At 36.1% G+C, this 19,230-nt stretch overlaps 1 protein-coding gene across 1 annotated transcript in view; it reads left to right on the forward strand.

Moving 5' to 3' along the window:
• Positions 1–18,589, forward strand: part of LOC107737745 (deleted in malignant brain tumors 1 protein-like) — a 24,266-nt gene extending 5,677 nt beyond the window's left edge. The window contains exons 2-9 of the mRNA XM_016549345.1: positions 3,072–3,371; positions 12,056–12,065; positions 15,777–16,084; positions 16,472–16,777; positions 16,902–17,189; positions 17,386–17,716; positions 17,786–17,922; positions 18,053–18,589. Of these exons, the coding sequence (XP_016404831.1) occupies positions 3,072–3,371; positions 12,056–12,065; positions 15,777–16,084; positions 16,472–16,777; positions 16,902–17,189; positions 17,386–17,716; positions 17,786–17,922; positions 18,053–18,297 (1,925 nt within the window). The 3' untranslated portion in view covers positions 18,298–18,589. The remainder of the gene's footprint in view (positions 1–3,071; positions 3,372–12,055; positions 12,066–15,776; positions 16,085–16,471; positions 16,778–16,901; positions 17,190–17,385; positions 17,717–17,785; positions 17,923–18,052) is intronic.
• The last annotated feature ends 641 nt before the right edge of the window (positions 18,590–19,230 follow it).

Genomic DNA, 19,230 nt, shown 5'->3' on the forward strand with positions numbered 1-19,230 from the left:
TAAAAATATGACGTATTGGACCAGACACATAATCTATGGCTAATCGGATCAGATTATCATCTATATTATCTATCCCTGGTTGTTTCTTTACAGACAGATTTTATTAGCCTTTTCACAGTTTCTTCTCCCAATTCACCAAACTCAAAATAACAGTTCTTATCTCGCATATAGTTCTTTATATTAAGAATTGAAGAGGTATTTTCTGTCACATATGATATTTCTTTCCTCAAATTCTGTATCTTACTGCTAAAAAAATCATTCAAATAATTAGCAATTTCTTCAGGTTTTGTCATATAAGTACCTTCACAGTCAATTGAAGCAGGTTGTGAGGACTTCTGTCTTCCCATTATATTATTTAATACCTTCCAAAGCTTCTTCCCATCTTTCTTCTTACTACTTAACTCTAATGTATAATATTGTTTCTTTTTATTTTTATTAAGACCTGTGACATAATTTCTCAATTTACAATATTTCTGTCTATCCGTTACACTACCAGTTTTTTTTTTTTGCTGTTCTGAACGCCTCGTCTCTCTGAGCCATATAGTCCTTTAATTCGCTATCAATCCAGGATGCTCTAGAATCCTTTATAATTAATTTCTTAACAGGCGCATGATTATCAATAACTGGCTGAAATTTTCTAATAAATAATTCAAGTGCATCATTTGGTTCTTCAACATCATAAATCTCTGACCACTTTATATTACCAATATCCCTCAAGAAAGCTTCCTGGGAAAACCTCCTATATGACCTTTTATACACAATTCTTTGCTTAGCTTTGGAAATTGAGTTTTTCCTTGCAATCACAACTATATTGTGATCACTACAACCTACTTGAACTAATATCGCTGTCGTATACAAATCTTCATCGCTCAAATAAATATGATCTATACAAGATGATGTGGACTTGCCTTTATTATTTATGCTTATTTTCATTGGTTGTCTAGCCATCTGTTTCAATCCACATGCATCTATTATATTTACCAATTGATTCTTTAAAAAGCACTCATGTACTAACCAATTAATATTAAGATCACCTTAAAAACACAGCTTCTATATTCAATTCACATACCTTATTCAGCATCTCACCCATGTCTTCTAAATATTTATGATTTGAACCTGGTGGCCTATAACAACATTCTACTAAAATTGGCTTGACATGAGGTAAATTAACTTGCAGCCATATAACCTCCACTTCATTACACATAATATCATCCCTTACTTTTACAGAAATATGATTCTGCACATAAAAGGCAACACCTCCACCGTACTTATTTCTATCCCTTCTATATAAAGTATATCCTCTTATAGACACAGCATTATCATCAAATGTCTCATCCAAATGAGTTTCAGATATAGCAACAATATTAATTGTGTTTGATAGCAACAAATCAGCAACTTCATGAACTCTGTTCCTCAAACTACAAATATTCAAATGAGCAAACTTTACATATTTTTTGGCAATAAAACAGCAATAAACATACAATATACAGCACATCACATCACACCTTGATCCTTGTCACATCCTCACGTTCTCCTTTGCTTGCCGCTTATGAACAACTAGTTTATCGTACCTTAAGAAAGCAATGTCCCCTCTTTCTCATGCAGCTTTCATTTTAGGAATCAGTTTCTTTCTCCTCTTTCGAACCGATTCAGGATAGTACTCGTTCATAAAAATATTCGAACCCTTCAGCTTTCTCACGTTGGCCATCACTCGATCTCTGTCCTTGATTCTTAAAAACGACACCATTGTTGGGCGAGGCTGACTCTGGATTTCATCCTGTACTTTAAGAACTTTTCCAACTCGTTGAACTTTCTGTATGCCGATGTTGAGTGGGTCCAAATCCAATTTATCCTTAAAAAGAGCCAGCACCTTCTCTTCTGAGTCTGATCCCTTTACATTCTCAGCTTCAGGAATTCCATCAATAATCGCATTCTGATGTCTGGTCTGGGCATCTAGAAAGTCCGTTTTCCCATCTATCACCAACATCGATTCCGCCAGTTTATGTATGTCGTCTTCATTTGATTTACAATTAGACGACAAACTTACACTTGACGCTTTTAAATCGTCCACCTCCTTTTGTGTAAATTGGAGGCTAACTTTCAACTCCTGCAGCTCTTTCAAAATGGAGTCCATTCTGACATTCGTTGTTTCCATAAAGGTGTACATACAAACTTTAAAGTTGCTTTCTTGTTGTTGCAACAGTTCTTTATAGAAGGCTTTCTGTTGTTCCATCAATTCACGCACCTGTTCATGTGTGATGTACTGTCCAGAGTCTTTCTCTTTTATATTATTTAGTGTTCCTGTGGTTCAGTGGTAGAGCATTGCGTTAGCAGTGCAAAAGGTTGTGGGTTCAATTCCCAGGGAACACACATACTGGTAAAAAATGTATAGCCTGAATGCACTGTAAGTCGCTTTGGATAAAAGTGTCTGCTAAATGTATAAATTAAATTATCCTTACGACCAGCCATGCTTTCCCACAGGCAACAAACGCTTACATTGAATGAGTAAATCATTCAATGTCATTTTTTCGGGAGGAGTGAACCTATGTAGTATTTCAAATAACTTTCTGGGCATGTAAGCAGCCACTCACCTTGCTCTGACATCAGCTGTTTCGGCATCCCTCCAACTCCCCAACTCTACCAACATAATTTAGACTTCTTGTAACCCACACTCATCTTCCAAGCATTAGTAGTCCCACCAGGGGATATATCTAAGCTTGAATTGAAGCTGCTTCCCCGACCCTCTCCACTGTGGAAAGCAAGCCAAATACATTTAACCTTAATAGCCAAAAGATTATATGGGCAAACAAACTCAGGAAAGCTGTTTTGTGAATCAACGATTCATTCAAATGGAACAAACTTTTCTTTCACTTTTAAATTATTGAACAGAACAGCCAGGATATTTTTGTGTTCCACAGAAGAAAATAAGTTATACAGGTTTGGAATTAAATGAGGGTGTGTAAATGACAACAGAATGTTCATTTTTGTGTGAACTATCCCTTTAAAGCAGGTTGTTTTATTTGTGAATGTGTGAGTTTAATATTTGCTTAATTTTCTCTATTTAACAGGAGCTCAAAACATCAGTCTGGTCAATGGTTTAGATGCCTGCTCTGGAAGAGTTGAGATCTTTTATAATGGCAAGTGGGGGACAGTGTGTGGTGACTCCTGGGACATTGATGATGCTGCTGTGGTGTGCAGACAGTTGGGATGTGGAAGAGCTGTTATTGCAGATGGCCAGTCTCTTTTTGGGGTAAGGGGTAATGTCTGGCTGAGTGAGGTCAACTGTGAGGGAAAAGAGTCATCCATCACACAGTGCGCTCATCGAAGCAATGGAAATAATTGTCCTCAGAGTAACAATGCTGGAGTCATATGTTCAGGTATGAGGATTTAGTCTTTCCCTAAATCAAAGTGTTCTTTGCAAGAGTGCTGGTGTAGTTCAACAGCACTGGGTTTGAGACTGACTGTCAGTCTGTGTATTAGTTGTGGGGAATTTTCAGTGATTCTTTTAGCAGGTTACAACAAGTGACTGTCTTTAATAGTGATGTGCAGTCATATTTGTGAAATTTCAATCATATTTTTCTGGGCAAATCTCCATTGTTCATTGTCAATAGTGTAGTGATGAATGAAGCACAGCTCACACAGAAATCACTTTCAAACCAAGCAGCTTTCTGCTGGTCAAGGTCCCAAATTTGCATGAGCGAAACCTGGGAACTATTACCCTTGTGCAAAAATCCTGATTGCACAGATTCCGCATAATTTTGCAGAGCAATGATAAATGTGACCACACCTTAATTCATGAGCGAATTGAATATTTAATTTAAACAATTAGCTAAAACAAATATGTGGAATCATTCAGCAGAAACATTACAGTAGTAGGCCATTCTGAAGGTAGGGTGTACTCTTTTTAATGTACTAAAATCTTCCCTCCAGCTTCTTCAGTTATTATCATTGGTGTTGTGGTAACAGCTGTACTGCTCATATTGTCTGCACTGCTAATCATTTTCCTGGTGAGGAGGAGACAAAAACAAAAGAAAATCCAAATATGCTCCCGTTCAAAAGGTGAGAATGATTTCAATAATGTACTTTACATTTAATTTGGGATGCCTGCAAATATCAGTGCTGAAACATCTTACCATCATAGTAAAACAATGTTTTTGTTTCAATATAATTTGTATCCCATGATGCAGTTAATATGCAAGATGTGCTCCATAATGACCAGAATGAAGAGACTGCTGAGGATGACTATGAGCTTGTAGATATGGATGATGGTAATCATGATGATGTAAACTCTGACTCTGATCAAGATTACATGAATGTAGATCAAGATGACTCTGAACCAGACTACGTCAATGTGGAAACAGACGATTCAGAACAGGACTATGTCAATGTTAATATTACAGAAAACAGAAGTACACTGGACAATAACTATGAAGATTTATGAAAGCTATTTGATGGAAAAATTTTCACTAAATAAAAGACCCAGTACCTTCTGAATGGATAACAGGACTAAATATCAGACAAGAGTCCACTGCTACACAAAAGTGCCACACAAAAATGGAGCCAGAATTGCCAGGCAAGGAACAAGTAAAGTTCACAGTGAATTATTCCTTATATCCAATAATCAATGTCCAAGTATAAATTATTCTTTGTATATGAAGAGAACAAAGACTCTTTGAACATTACTTATATTAATTCTCTACAAATCTCTGGAATGTAAGTGTGGATTATCTTTTAGCAAAGCATCAATTTGTCTATTTGACTGAAAATGGTGGCACTAACAAATTAGCAGTTGTTAACGGAGCATTAGCAACAAGTATGAACCTTTTTAAAAAAGTGATAGTGTTTGTTTAAACATTTGACAGCTTCCCAAGATGTGTTCTCTAAAGAAGCAACCGATAAGGAAGTTGAAAGCAGTAGCTGTATCCGTTCACAGTGTGACAACTACCCACAACCCCTCTGTGTGTCTTCGTCTCTCAGTTGTTGTTATTGTTAGACACCCGCAAATGAGTTACTGTTACTGTGTGATGTCTGCCTTTTATCATGACTGCCCACTGGATACCTAAATAATTTAATTTAAAATAAACAATGTTTAAACAAACAGTTTAATATATGTTATAAATAATATATGTTAGTAATATATGGATTCTACACAAGTTGCCTCTGAATAAAGCTGTCATATAAAATTACAACTGCAAATAAACTGTAAATTTTATTTCTCTGGGCTAAGGAAATGCTGAACATGTTGACTGTTTCACAGTCTCTGCTGTCCAAAAGGGCACTTCCTCAAATCTGCTTCGCAGCTTAATCAGTGTGTTAACGTATTCTGAGAACAGCTATTCTCTGAATGTTAAAACACATCCTGCAAAATCACCACGACTAGGAAATCCCACTGAATGCTACACTTTAACTCCATTTCAGAGTACTGCATATCTGATGTGGTTTCTTTATTCCCCTTTCTAATTTCTATCACATGTAAACAGTTCGTTTCACTTCTTTGCAGAGATCATTTGACGTTTTACATATGTAGTCATTCATTAAATAAAACATAAATACTAACTTTTACTTGAAGCATTGGCTTATAGCATTTGCTATCAATGAAGAATACCAGCAGGGGCTTAATGTCAAACAGACAATTCCTTACCCCGAGATGAAAACAGTGAGGGTCAGACGCTCTTTTAAAAAGTCACATTTTACTTATATTTAGCACTAAGCAAGTGTCAGTTTTGGACTTTGCTCATATATGTCATAAAATATGCTTTTTTTCATGCGAGCTGTTTAACTCTCCCCACCATTGACAGAATTTTCCATCATTTATGAGACAGCGCTTCCCCGCCACTGACGGAAATTTCTCAAATTGGATCAAAACACAGCAAAGAAGAAGCAGAAACAAGCGATCGCGAATGTAAGCAGATGCATATGTAAAAGTGATCATCAAGCATTAAACAGCAAATAAATCAAAACTGCCCAATGTTACCAAATAAAAAGACAATCCAGGAAGTGGTGTAGGACCGTGCAAGCTTTGGATATGTTGATGGAAGCAATCTTTTCCATCTATGTTTTGATCATTGTTCTGAATCTGATCAAAAATCTTTTACAAAAACGCGATTTTCTCAGCTTTTTGTTTAAAATGTTGCTTTTTTTCATGAAACTTACCCACATTCAAGTGTTGATAGAAAAGCTCTGTTCTTTGTTTTGACATATTGCATGTTCATATATTCATACAAAAAAATATTCTGGGTGCCATTAAACTTTTGTGAAAATGATCAAAAATGCTAGCGGTGGCTGGCACCTTTTTTAAAAACACTGACAGGGAAAGAGTTAATGGGCAAGGGCAGCATGAATGTTCATTCACAGTTCAGTAAAATAAGACTAGCTATCAACACAATTGTGCACACAAAAATATTATCAGTTTAAAAAAATCATAAATACAATTTGTTTTATTCACATATTAAAACAGTAATTTGTGGTGTAAATTACCTTGTATAAAGGATGCAATCTTAGTTTAATGAAACATAGATTGAAGGACAGATCTTGAGAGAGAGATGGACTGAACTCATAATAACTGTGCAGAGTGAAAGTTTTATTTCTCACAAAAGCACCATCAGATTTTCTTATGAGCCATGAAGTAAATACCTCTAGGAATGTTTTGCTATCCTTGTAATTTTGCTTTTGTGTTTTAAAATTAGTAATCTAATTAATAGCTTAGCTAATTTATAATCTTATAAGAAACAGTGAGTGATGAGTGAGTACAAGAAGTCTAGGTAATCTTAAGTAAAAGGACTGGATACTGCTTGAGATTGTCATCTCATTGAGAATGTCTCTTTGGAATGCAATTCAGGCAAAACTGGTGAAAAGACATTTTTGGAAAGAGGCTGGGTAAAAAAGGGATGTTTCATTTTATTGTCTAAATGCATTTTTAAAACAGTTAAAAGGGGAAGTGAATGAGTGTGTTTTGCAGTTTTGGTTTTGTATGTGTTGAAAGGAGCAGATCTAAACATCTTAAGTGCATTTGGAAACAAAGCAAGGATCACAATGCCAAGACTTTCTCTTCTCACTTTGATATTAGGTAAATTCAATTTACAAACTTTGCAGTTCCTATTTTAATTACAGATGTAGTTTAAAGATGATCATTTAATGTTGAAATATTTGTATGTCTACAATAATATTTCATGCTTAAAACTGTATTGTTAATGTTTATGTGTGGTGGTGGTGCCATATCTTTACTACACTACTGAATAATATGTTTATTGGTCATCTCTCAGGTTTAGTTTCAGAGCTTTTACCATTTGCTCTTTCCAAAACTGAACTGAAACTAGTGGCTTTTTTGTAATGTTTTATGTTAACTTTAACTTAGACACAGTCTAATTATCCTTCAGGGATGTTTGAGCTGCCTTGATATGATTTTCACTGCTCTGAAAATGAAAATGATCTAAATAATGACTAAAATTATAAAATGGGGCTCACATATAATGGAGCTTTTTAAAAAAAAATTAGGGATCGTGAAGGGTATGAAAAAAGAACTATGTCAAAGAACTAGGCTACATCCGGCCACAGGCCATAACCTTTCCCTGCAACTGTCACAGTCCGCTACAGTACACAATACATAGTGTCTATCTACACAGACAACATTCTCATAAATTTGTCAGTAGGCTAAAATGTTTTGTTGTTGTTGTTTTACTGTCCGTTACTAAACAGAAAAATTCCAGAGTGGCATACTGTTGCTATAGTTCCTTTCTTAGGTTTTGGTCAGTCAAGTTGGCAGATTTCACAGAAATTAAGCGTAATGATGGGCACAGATAGATTTTTTTTCTAGCTTATCTATCCAGCTAGAGGACAGATAAGCTAGAAACATGTCTGTTATTTTGAACAAATTTTAGAACAAACATTGGACACATTCACACAGCAGCAGAATATGGTTGTCAGTCCTGTATTTGAGTCATTTATATGGTTGCATTCACACACATTTCAGTTATTTATGGGATTGACAAACGCATACTATTTTTGAACTCACACCCCTACATTTTCAGGACTCACAACTGTGGTGTTGTAAAATATATTAAATTAACCATCATAAGTTCTACTTATAATATAAAAAATCAAGGAGAACAACAATTTTAAAATGTACATAGAAATATTACATTATGATATACATAGTAATATGTATATAATATACATAGTAAATTTTAATCTAAAAGTATAGCGCTTGAATCCACGCATGCGTGCTTGGACAAGACATTCTACTATGGATCAGAGAGGGACGGTTAGGCTTGTCCTGGAGGTGATGCATGGCTGGATTTTCTCGTGTTTAAGGTAAATTTGCCTTCCTGTTTTAGATTTCTGATTTGTAATACATTGGTCCGTGTGCATTTCGATAGTTTGATTCTTGTTTACTTGACTCACTATACATTAACCTTCATCTTTATCACATAACCTGGAAGTTAACTTGCGTGTGGTCACAGTGATATTTCAGCGAAAATGTTTTCAATAGTTTAGAGATTCACAAAGCACTGTTTTTCCGTACTACGGAGCCCGGGAAGTCACCTGTAGGAGAAAAAAAAACAATCCGTGGCGACGGTTTTGCAATCCGTCAAAAACTTGAGCACGATTGGAAATTACTGGATGTTATTCAATGTTATAACTGCTAGCGAGCTAGCGTTACTAATAAAACAATCGCGCAGTATAGCAAAAGGTTAGTTTCTGTTATTTCAAACACTCGAATGACATAATAGCTGACATATTTTAGCAGATGCTTTTATCCAAAGCGACTTACAAATGAGAAGAGCAAGCAATTCAGACCAATAGGAGGGCAACAGTATACAAGTGTTGTAACAAGTCTCAGTTAGTCTAGCACAATACACATATCATTTTTTTGTGAGTTTAGAGCAATAACATTGTATTAATCTCATAAATTGTCGTGTTTTGTCACTATGCTAAATCCAGTCTTGTCAGTAAAATCTTTTCTTTTGCTCAAACAATCTGTAATTTTTTGGTTAAAAAGCAAAGTCTTATGAACACGTTTCTATCGAAAGGAAGGCTTTGGATTCACTGCAGAATAAGCCAGAGTATAAATTGAGGACCATACAGAGGGAGTGATTGGTCTAGTTCTCATATTCAGGCAAGTATATATCTATGGATAGATTTGCATGATATAACATTATTGTTGTTATTTTTACCTATTCGTCACTGCATAATATAAAATTGTGGTTAAATGTTTTAGATCATTGTTTTAATATCACAAATTGTGTCTGTTCATTTACAGGGTGACATAACTCTTACGACGAGCCAATACAGTGGAAACTTGAGGTGTGGGGATGAAGACAGACTGATGGTTTTCATGTTGGTTGCAGTTTTGGTTATATCAATACTACCTAGCTGTGTCAGGTTAAAACCTCATCTTGTTCTGTTTAAGTAATTTTTTTCTATATTTTATACCTCCTGGAGTTGAAACTGTGTATGGTGCAGCAAATGCAGTTCATGTTGGTAATGGAGATTGAATTGTATTACAGAACAGCAGACACTTAAAGTAGCATTCAGTCATGCTTTATTTTTTATATTTTCAATAGACCAAATATTACAATTCAGTGGAGGTATGCATGTTTTGTCAGTCATAACACTTTTTTACTGAATGCATCTTTAAAAACTTGTGTCCAGACTTTAGTAGGTCATGTGAATGTGACTGATGGTCACTTTTTTATGTTGGAAAAGTAAACTGTTTAATTGTATTTTAGTTGTGTGATTTGTGATAAAGGTATAGACCAGAGGTTTTCAACTCTTCAACAGCCTTGATCAAACTCACCGACTGTAGCTCTCTAGTAATCCTAAAGACCTTGATTAGCTTGTTCAGGTGTGTTTGATTAGGGTTACAGCTAAACTCTGCTGGAAAGTGGACCTCGAGGGCCAGAGTTGAGAACCCCTGGTATAGACAAAATGAATACAGTTTATGTGGTTATATTAATAAAAAAAATAGCAATGATCATAATCATAGGGAGTAATATATATTCATAAAACTAAGTAAATGGAAATCTCAAACAAAAAATATATAATAAAATCTACTTATTTACTTCAGTAAATGGTAAGATTTACTAAATATTTTGATAAATGCAAGGCATTATTATAAAATAATAAATAAACTTTACTTAATTACTTTAAATAAACACAACTAAATTAAAAATAATTAAGTAATATTTACATAATTAGAGTGCAATTAGATTTAATTTCTTCATGAATGTTAAGTTCAGTAGTAAGTAGATTTTACTTGATAGTAGCAAGTAAGTTGTACTTGATATTAGAGCAGTAAAATTTACTTAAAATGTGTTAGTGCAAATTGTTACGAGGATTTTTATCAAGTAAATCTTACAAGTTATTATTTTTTCAGTGTGTGTGAATGGGACAACTAGTCAGGTGCTCCGTGGGTTGCGGGTTTTCATGTGTGGTTTTGGTAATTTTACAGAGCAGTGTTACAAATTAATTTTGGGTGGAAGTTGCTAAAGGCAGGCCAATTTTTAGCTAAAAGTTGCTTAATAACATTGTGATGGCATTTTGCAGTTACATTGTTACGTAACCATGATGCAAAACTGAATCATTGCAAAGAATAACAATGAGATTTACTCAAATCTCATAAATGCTCAGTCTCAGTGAAAATATTATTTGAAATATGTTAATTTAGATTATGTTGTAAAATAATATAAACAAATTATTTGTAAAAGTAACACACTTTTATGATTGGATTTTTTTTTTTTTTTTTTTACATAATTTTATTTATTTTTATTATTGAACTGTCACATTTTTTTCTATTTTCTTATTAACTAGTAAACATTCTCAACATTTTTTTTGTTAAAAGTTAATAGTTTTAAGCAGTGCATTGGTACTTAGTATGCTACACTCTAAAAAAAAGTCTATAAAAATATGGCACAATAAATATGAAGAAATGTCCTGATTTTTCACAGGTATTTTGCCTGTATTTTAAATTGCGCATTGCATTTTGAGTTTTAGGGTTACAGGAAATGTCTGTAAACTTAATGATAATTTCCTGGCAGAAAATTATCAGTATCTTTTCTGTTTTTCTACCCTTTTTTTCTTACAGTGTATCTAACTGATCAACAATTATAGGTACAAGTTAATAACAAGGTCTATCATATAAATGAACAATGTGTGTATTGCTAGGTACCTTTCTCCAGCTCTCTCCAGGCTGATGCGCTGCTTGGCTGGTTAGAATGTTCAATGGTTTCCTCTTCTTCTATAATTTAGAAGGGAAATACATGGCCTTTTTTTTATCATTTCAGTCATTTTTCCAAAGTTGCTAGAAGTTGACAAATTTTTAAAATTGCTAAATTTGATGCTAGGTTTTTTTTAAATAAAAGATTAGGGTAGTCTGAAAAGTTGCTAAATCTAGAAACATAATTGCTAAATTGGCAACACTCTTACAGAGATGGAGATAGGAGCTGTGTATCATCTGAAGTTTTAAATTCAGTCACTGTCCTCCATCGGAGCTGCTCACATCAGTTTTGTGGTCTGCGCCTCAAATGCTCCGCCGCCCGCCCTACTGAGGTATAAAAGCTGCAAGATTTGACAGAGGAAATCGTGCCTCAACTGAACTTTTGTCTTGCCAACTGTGATAAGACTTTGCCGTTTTGGACGTCGCCATCTTTAATATTTACTTTAGTCATGGTTACAGGTGATAGTCACCATTAGAATGCGGGATTAGTTGCACATTAATACAGACAATATTCGAGCTTCTGATGTAAGCTGCTGTGTGAACAATTTAACCTCACACTTGTAAGTAAATGCGGTTGTCAATCCCAAACCTGACAGTGTGAACGTAGCCGTGAGTTTGTTGTGTTCGGAAAGAATTGAAAGTCTATTATATATTACCTGTATTACCGGTATATTGCACTGTACCCACACTAGACCAGCAGATTGGAAATGGGATGGATGGGTGATTCAGCTGCGGGCGCCATCTTCTGGCGAGACACGGGAATTCACTCACGACCCTCAGTGCATTTTGGGTATTCATACACACAATTAATACTGTTTGTGTGTGCTGCTTTATAAAAAGGCATGAAAGGGTGCAGGATTGTTTTGCAATTTCAAGCATTCTTCAAAGTTCCACTGCCACATCTCAGATATGAATGAATGATATAAAAATAATGAACTAAACAATTACACTTGCACAATAACATTTGCAGAAATTACATGGTGATTTCTAAATAGTTAAGTGTTTTCTTTAAAATGATTTTATGGGAAAACACTTAATGTAAAACTTTGCGCATTGCGTTTATATTCTGGATTAATCTGCTTGCCTGTACAAAGTATGCATCATCAATAAGGTGTATACTGATTTTTGCCTTTTAATATCACTGTCTTAATACATTAGTACTTAAAACAAACCTTGTAAAAATAACAGGTGGTCAGTAGAAGAAAGCCTAGTTTTGCCCTCCAAGTGGGCATTCCTGGGGTGTGATGTCACGTGAAAACTATGAATAGGTGGAGAGGAGAAAGAGTGATAGAGCCATTGAGTGGATGGGGACTTTAAAGCCATGACTTACAAAAGCCAGTGGCGGGAATTTGGCCAAGGCCTTTGGCCTACCCTTTACAAGAAGTGCCATGGGGGTTTTAATGACCACAGCGAGTCAGAACCTCGGTTTATTGTCTCATTGGAAGGATGGTGGCTTTTACAGTTAGCCTATAGTGAATATTTGGTGATGCTGCCACGACGCAAAGCGGTACACTTCAGTTGTGCATTATTTTCTAGTAATTCAAGGGCCCTTTGTCAATTATTCCTTACGTAAAGCGCTATTTGCTTCATTTATTCATATGCCACAGCATATGAACTTATGGTTACCATACCTCAAGACATTTTTCAGATGATGTATTTCAAGACATTCGTCCGGTTTTTGTCCTTAAAACGCTCTTGTGTGTAGGATTAATTTCTTACGCATCTCGTCCAATGTCTACGTTGCTAATTCCAAAACGTCTTTTAGACCAAGTAACGGAGGCTTGAGCCCTTGATGGCAGACTAGTGCAGTTATTAATGCAGTTATGAGAGAGAGAGAGATTAAGCGTGTGTGAATTAGAGTCTGTGCGTCTCTCAGCAGTGTTCGGCAGCAGCGTCTCTACTAATAGCGAAACTGTAAGTTCATCTGCTCCAACAACAGCGCTGTTATTACCTCGCTAGTGAGAAATGTTATGTATCTTTTAAGTTGCTATACTATTTTACTGAAATCGTCAGAGCAGCGCTGACAGCACGTTTCTGTGTGTTTCCGTGTGTGCGAGCACGTGTCCCACTGTATGTGTGTCCGTTTAAGGAAGAGGGAGCGGGAGAAAGTGAGTATATGTGCTTTCCGTATATAGCTAATAAAACGTGATTTTGTGGCAAAACATTGAAATAATCTGTTGTTTTTATTATATTGTTTACTATATTTATTTGTTATAGGTCCGTGTCCTTGTGGGTTTTGTTTTTTTTGCTGTTGTAGGCTGTAAGAACTTTTGAAATAACTGAAATAGTTTGGCGAAGTGATATGGACATGCTGCTGGAACTACGTTTCCCTGAAAATAATGGTGCGTTCAAGTCATGTCTGATAGATATAAGTTCAACGCACATGGACGTCACCACAAAGTCGTTATTACTAGTGGGAAACTCAAAATTTTCTTTAAAGGTGCGTTCACGCCATATCGGAATTCCCGTAATTTACGAGATTCCAACTTGTAAAAAGCGTTCACGTCCTCGTAGAACTCGTAATTACAGCTTGTGAACTGGGAGTTTTCTGAGAGCTACGACTTGTGACCACTGTACCACCTGACCACCGTAGGCTCTGTTTAGGCATTGATAGTGTTGCCATAGAAAATCATAATTCCGAGTCCAAGGATGTGAACAGCTCCGAGTAGAACGTCACGTGCTGTCATCTCAAAATTACGGTAACTACGATATGGCGTGAACGCAGCATAAGCCCTGAGTTTCCGAATTGGGGGTGTGTCAGTGAGAAAACATGCTGCATTCACGCCATGTTGTAATTACTGTAATTCTGAGATGAGAACACGTGACGTTCTGCTTGGAGCTGTTCACACCCTTGGACTCTACGGCACTATCAATGCCTAAACATAGCGCTTAATGAATCTGAGGTGGTCAGGGGGTACAAGTTGTAGCTCTTAGAAAATTCCCAGTTCCCAAGTTGTAATTTCGAGTTCTATGAGGACGTGAAAGCTTTTTACAAGTTGGTATCTCGTAATCACGGTAATGAACGCACATATCGGATGCAATGGATGCAGACCAAGCAGCAACCTCCCGCTCTCTCTCCTGAAGCCAACACGGAAGTGACTTAAACTGTAATTCGTCAACTGGCCGCTAGAGGCTGGCTGTAAAAGGGAGTCAATCCCATTGATTCCCCATGTTAAAATGCCCAACTTTACAGCAGAAAAAACATGTTTACAGCCTGGTTCAAAAAATTATTTTGGTCTATATAGCTAATTTTGCCCTTCATGACAACTGTGAGGGGGGGTGAATTTTTTTTATAACTCATCCGTTTAAATTATATTAAGCCTTAAAGTTCTGCATAATTAAAGGCGTGGCCACTTGAGTGACAGGTGGATTGCTGCTGCTGTCACCACCGTCGAGCTAGGTGGGCGTGGTTTCAGCAACCAGCTCCCGCCTCTTTGCCCATTTTCGATTATCCAGGAGTGATGGCGACGGCCCGCTCCGCCCACTTTGAGCTTCAAAAACGCTCTTTAGAAACCTACGGGTGACGTCACGGACACTACATCCATGTTTTTTACAGTCTATGATGCAGACTAAAGATGTGCAGCGTCTGACGGTAAATTTGTTGACATTAATAAAATATTATATTATTGTATAATTACCATAGAATATATAATGATTCAGTTTACATCACATTCATAAATTGAATAAAAACAGAAAAAAGCAAAAACACAATGATGCACATGATGCACATTCTTTATTCATCGTTTTGTAGATGTAGAGTTTTAAAAAATCGTTGAATTTCATGTAGAAAAGTTAAACTCTCCATCTTGTTCCTACCAAAGTGACTTGAATGCACCTGACGTCGTAATTACGACTTGTCAACTCGTAAATACGAACTTCCCAGGAGGACTTGAATGCACAATAATTGCACGCTTTAGAAAGTTCGTCAGCCAATCAGATTCAAGCATTCAACAGCCCCGTAGTATAATATATAGGCTAGGCCTACTGTACACCCAAAGCGCTTTACTATATTGATTATATTAATTATTATTATTATTATTAATAATTATAATATTACTTATAATATTAATATACTATAATCATATGTATATTATAATAATTACTTATATTAGTTATAACTTCTTATATTAGTTCTAGACACATTTTACAATGCAGTGACACACGAAGTCGATCTTGTGTTGCTAGAAGCTATAGCTAACCGAAAGCAAGCGCTCTCGGCTGCGTTTGAGTATGTAGGTCTAAAGTATGTTTCTGGCCTAAGCATGTGTTCTATTTTGATTCTGTTTTGACCTGTGTATTATTTTTCCCTAAAAACGGTTTTATTTGAATCCTAATCTATGAAATGTCAGTCATTATGTGTAGTTGTTAATCCGCAATGTTTTTAAATGTCACGTTTTTCATCTCAACAGCCAGTGCTCTAATTTATACAGCTGGTAAGTAACAGACTGTTTACTCACTCTTATTCAACTCCTATTCTAGTTACATGATATGAATTACTGTTTTGCCTAGTCTTAAATGTTACAATACTTGTTATATCATAATGTTTTTTAGGAGATTATAGTATCAGACTGGTCAATGGTAATAATGACTGCTCTGGAAGAGTTGAGATCCTTTATAATGGCCAATGGGGGACAGTGTGTGATGACGACTGGGACATGAATGATGCTGCTGTGGTGTGCAGACAGTTGGGATGTGGAACAGCTGTTAGTGCACAAACCAGTGCTCATTTTGGCCAGGGAAGTGGTCCGATCTGGTTGGATGATGTGAGATGTTCAGGAACTGAATCATCACTCACAAAGTGCTTACGTCTTTCTATTGGAAAACATGACTGTAGTCATTCTGAAGATGCAGGTGTTGTCTGCTTACAAGGTATATGTTATTTTTTTCCCTGTAGTTTTGCTGTATTTGTATGTAATATTTTCTTAGCGTTACATTTTTAATTTTTACATTTAATTACTTTAATAATTTTCTATAATAATTGTTACTATAATTTTCAAAACAGTTATTACTAGATTTCTAACAGATTGTTTTGATTATCTGTTTAGAAATTAGTGCTAAGAGTTTTGAAAATGTACCTCTAGCTTGTGGTGAAAATAATATCACAGTGATTAGAAAACACAAACCATGATGTTTGGCCCCAAATAATAATAATAATAATAATAATAATAAACTTATGTAAACTAATGTGTAACAGACACATGACCCAAAAACATGTTTTTAATCCTTATTACTTACATTTTTATGGCCAACTACCAGACACAAGATTGGTCAGTGGGTCTGACTCATGCTGTGGAAGAGTGGAGATCCATTATAATGGGCAGTGGGGAACCATGTGTGATGATAACTGGGACATGAGTGATGCTGCTGTGGTGTGCAGACAGTTACAGTGTGGATCAGCCATCAGTGCACCTCATAGTGCTGCTTTTGGTCAAGGCAGTGGATCAATCTGGCTGGATGATGTTGAATGCTCAGGAAGTGAAGGAACCCTCACACAATGTTCACACAGTGGACTAACAAATCAGAACTGTAATCATGGTGAAGATGCTGGTGTTGTTTGTTCTGGTAAGTCAAATCTTAAGCACCTTCATAAATTATTTTGGGGGAAATGAGCAACAGAAATTACATTAAGATTCATGTTTTTCATAATTTTTCAACATTTTTAAATAATTACATTTTTCTTTTGCAGGGGACCTGCAGATGCCGACCCTTTCTTTGACCTCCAGACGTGCAGTTGTTTCTTCTGGAGAAAATATCCAGTTCAGATGCACAACACCTAAACCAAGATGCAATGTTAATGCTGAATTCCAGCTCTTCAGAAACGGACCATCTATATCCTTCCAGAAACATGTATCTAGTGTGACTTTCAACCTTGTTAATGTAGACGTCTCACATCAGGGCATCTACAGCTGTCATTACTCCTACCAAAACAACACTATCAAGTCACCTTGGAGTAACAGTGTTAACATCACTGTGGGTGAGTGTGTTCAGTTTAGTGTCATTGCCTGCATTATAGATTACATGCATTAGTTGCATAGAAGTGAATTCAATATGTTTTTTTGATCATGAAAAGATGCAGTTCTTGAAGCCATTTTTATTTTATTTTATTTTTTTAGTTAGCTTTATTGTTTGAGTTTCTGTAATCATATAAATGCATTGTTCTTGTTCTTTAGTGAACTTGCAGCAGCCAAGCATTTCCCACAGTGCTCCTGTTGGATGGTTTGACGAGGGACCTCAGGGGCCAGTGATCACCAGGGGCCACAGTTTCACTATCATCTGTTCCACTGAATCTCAGTTTCCTGGAGGCTCTTTTCACTTGTTCAGGGAATCAAATATCACCTGGACTGAGTCAGCTGTCAATCACTCTGCCTCATTCTTCTTTCCTGAGGCAGAATATTCAAATGAGGGAAACTACAGTTGTGTTTATGAAGTCAGTTTCTCCTCGCGCTCCTTCCGTTCATCTGCCTCTGAACTGCTGCTCATCACTATCACAGGTACTGATGTGTAAGAGTCTAAAAACAAGCTGGACTGCTGGTAATGAAAGTTGAACTCAAACCCTTATGTCTCTCTCAGCCCCCCTGCTTCCGTCATTGGTGCTGCAGTGTCAGCTGTACTGCTCTTATTGTCTGTCCTCATAATCATCCTCCTGCTGAAGAGAAGACAAAAGCAAAGGAATAAGGAAACTCTCTTTAAGTTCTCCTTTAGAAACGGTAACTCTGCATTTCATGAAAATATCAGATTATATCTTTGAAGTTTTAACATTTTATTTTCCATCAACACTATGTGTATTAACAACTTCCTTTAATAAATTTGCCCTTCATCTCTATGCAATGTTACTAGCTGCAGCTAATACATATGCAGGTGCATCCCATGACAAGAAAAATGAAGAGGATGATGAGGCTGATTATGAAAATGTAGAATTTAATAATAAAAACATGTATCATGATGACTCTGAAGAGGACTATGTCAGTGTTGACACGGATGACTCTGAAGAGGACTACGTCAATGCAAACTTTATGGAGATTAAAAATGTGGTAAACAAATCTGATGATAACAATTATGAAAGCTATTGTGATGAATACTGAGTAAAATACTAAAATTAATGAGGCTCTAAAGAGAAATATGGCAACCTTGATGTCAATGAAGAATATCCAGTTGATAGTGACTGATATATCTTTGTTTGGCCTCACTGTCTTTTTATTAATGAGGATTGCTTTGAGATAATAAAGCGATATTGTGTGTATTATACAGTTGTGTAATGTAAATGTTGTGTAATACTGTCAATAGTAGGACAATCAAGTGCTCTTCCAGGTTAATTTGTGTGTTGCCAGTTTTCAACCCGTGCGCCAAACCCCCAGAGGGCCATGGAGGTACTGCAGGGGGACTGTAAACAATTATTAAAAATGATCTTGAGCATTCTATAAAATAAAGTTAATAAAGTTGCAAAGTCCCATCCCATTTGTGTGTGTGGTTCAGGTATACCCTACGTTATGGGGACGAAATGTCATCACAAAGATGGCAATATTCAAAATCCTTGTACTTGTGGAGACATTTTTGGTCCCCATGAGAAAACAAGCGTATAAATCATACCGAATGATTTTTTGAAAATCTAAAATAGCAGAAGGTTTTGTGTGAGGGGTAGGGTTAGGGTAAGGGGATAGAAAATACAGTTTGTACAGTATAAAAACCATTACTTCTGTGAAATGTGTGTGTGTGTGCGCGTTTTTGTGACAAATGAGGACATACATTTGTATAATGACAAGGTTATGACATAGGTATTACAAGGAGAAGGTGACTTTTCAGGACATTACCCCATGTCCCCACTTTTCAAAACGCATATAAATCACACAGAATGGAGTGTATTGAAAATCTGAAATAGCACAAAGTTTCCTGTGAGGGGTAGGTTTAGGGGTAGGGTTGGTGTAGGACAATAGAATATACGGTCTGTACAGTAGAAAAAACATTACGCCTATGGAGAGTCCCCACTTTTCACAAAAACAAACCTCTGTGTGTGTGTG

The sequence above is a fragment of the Sinocyclocheilus rhinocerous genome, unplaced genomic scaffold (genome assembly GCF_001515625.1).
Source record: "Sinocyclocheilus rhinocerous isolate Xijiao unplaced genomic scaffold, SAMN03320098_v1.1 scaffold43, whole genome shotgun sequence".
Classification (NCBI taxonomy): Eukaryota; Metazoa; Chordata; class Actinopteri; order Cypriniformes; family Cyprinidae; genus Sinocyclocheilus; species Sinocyclocheilus rhinocerous.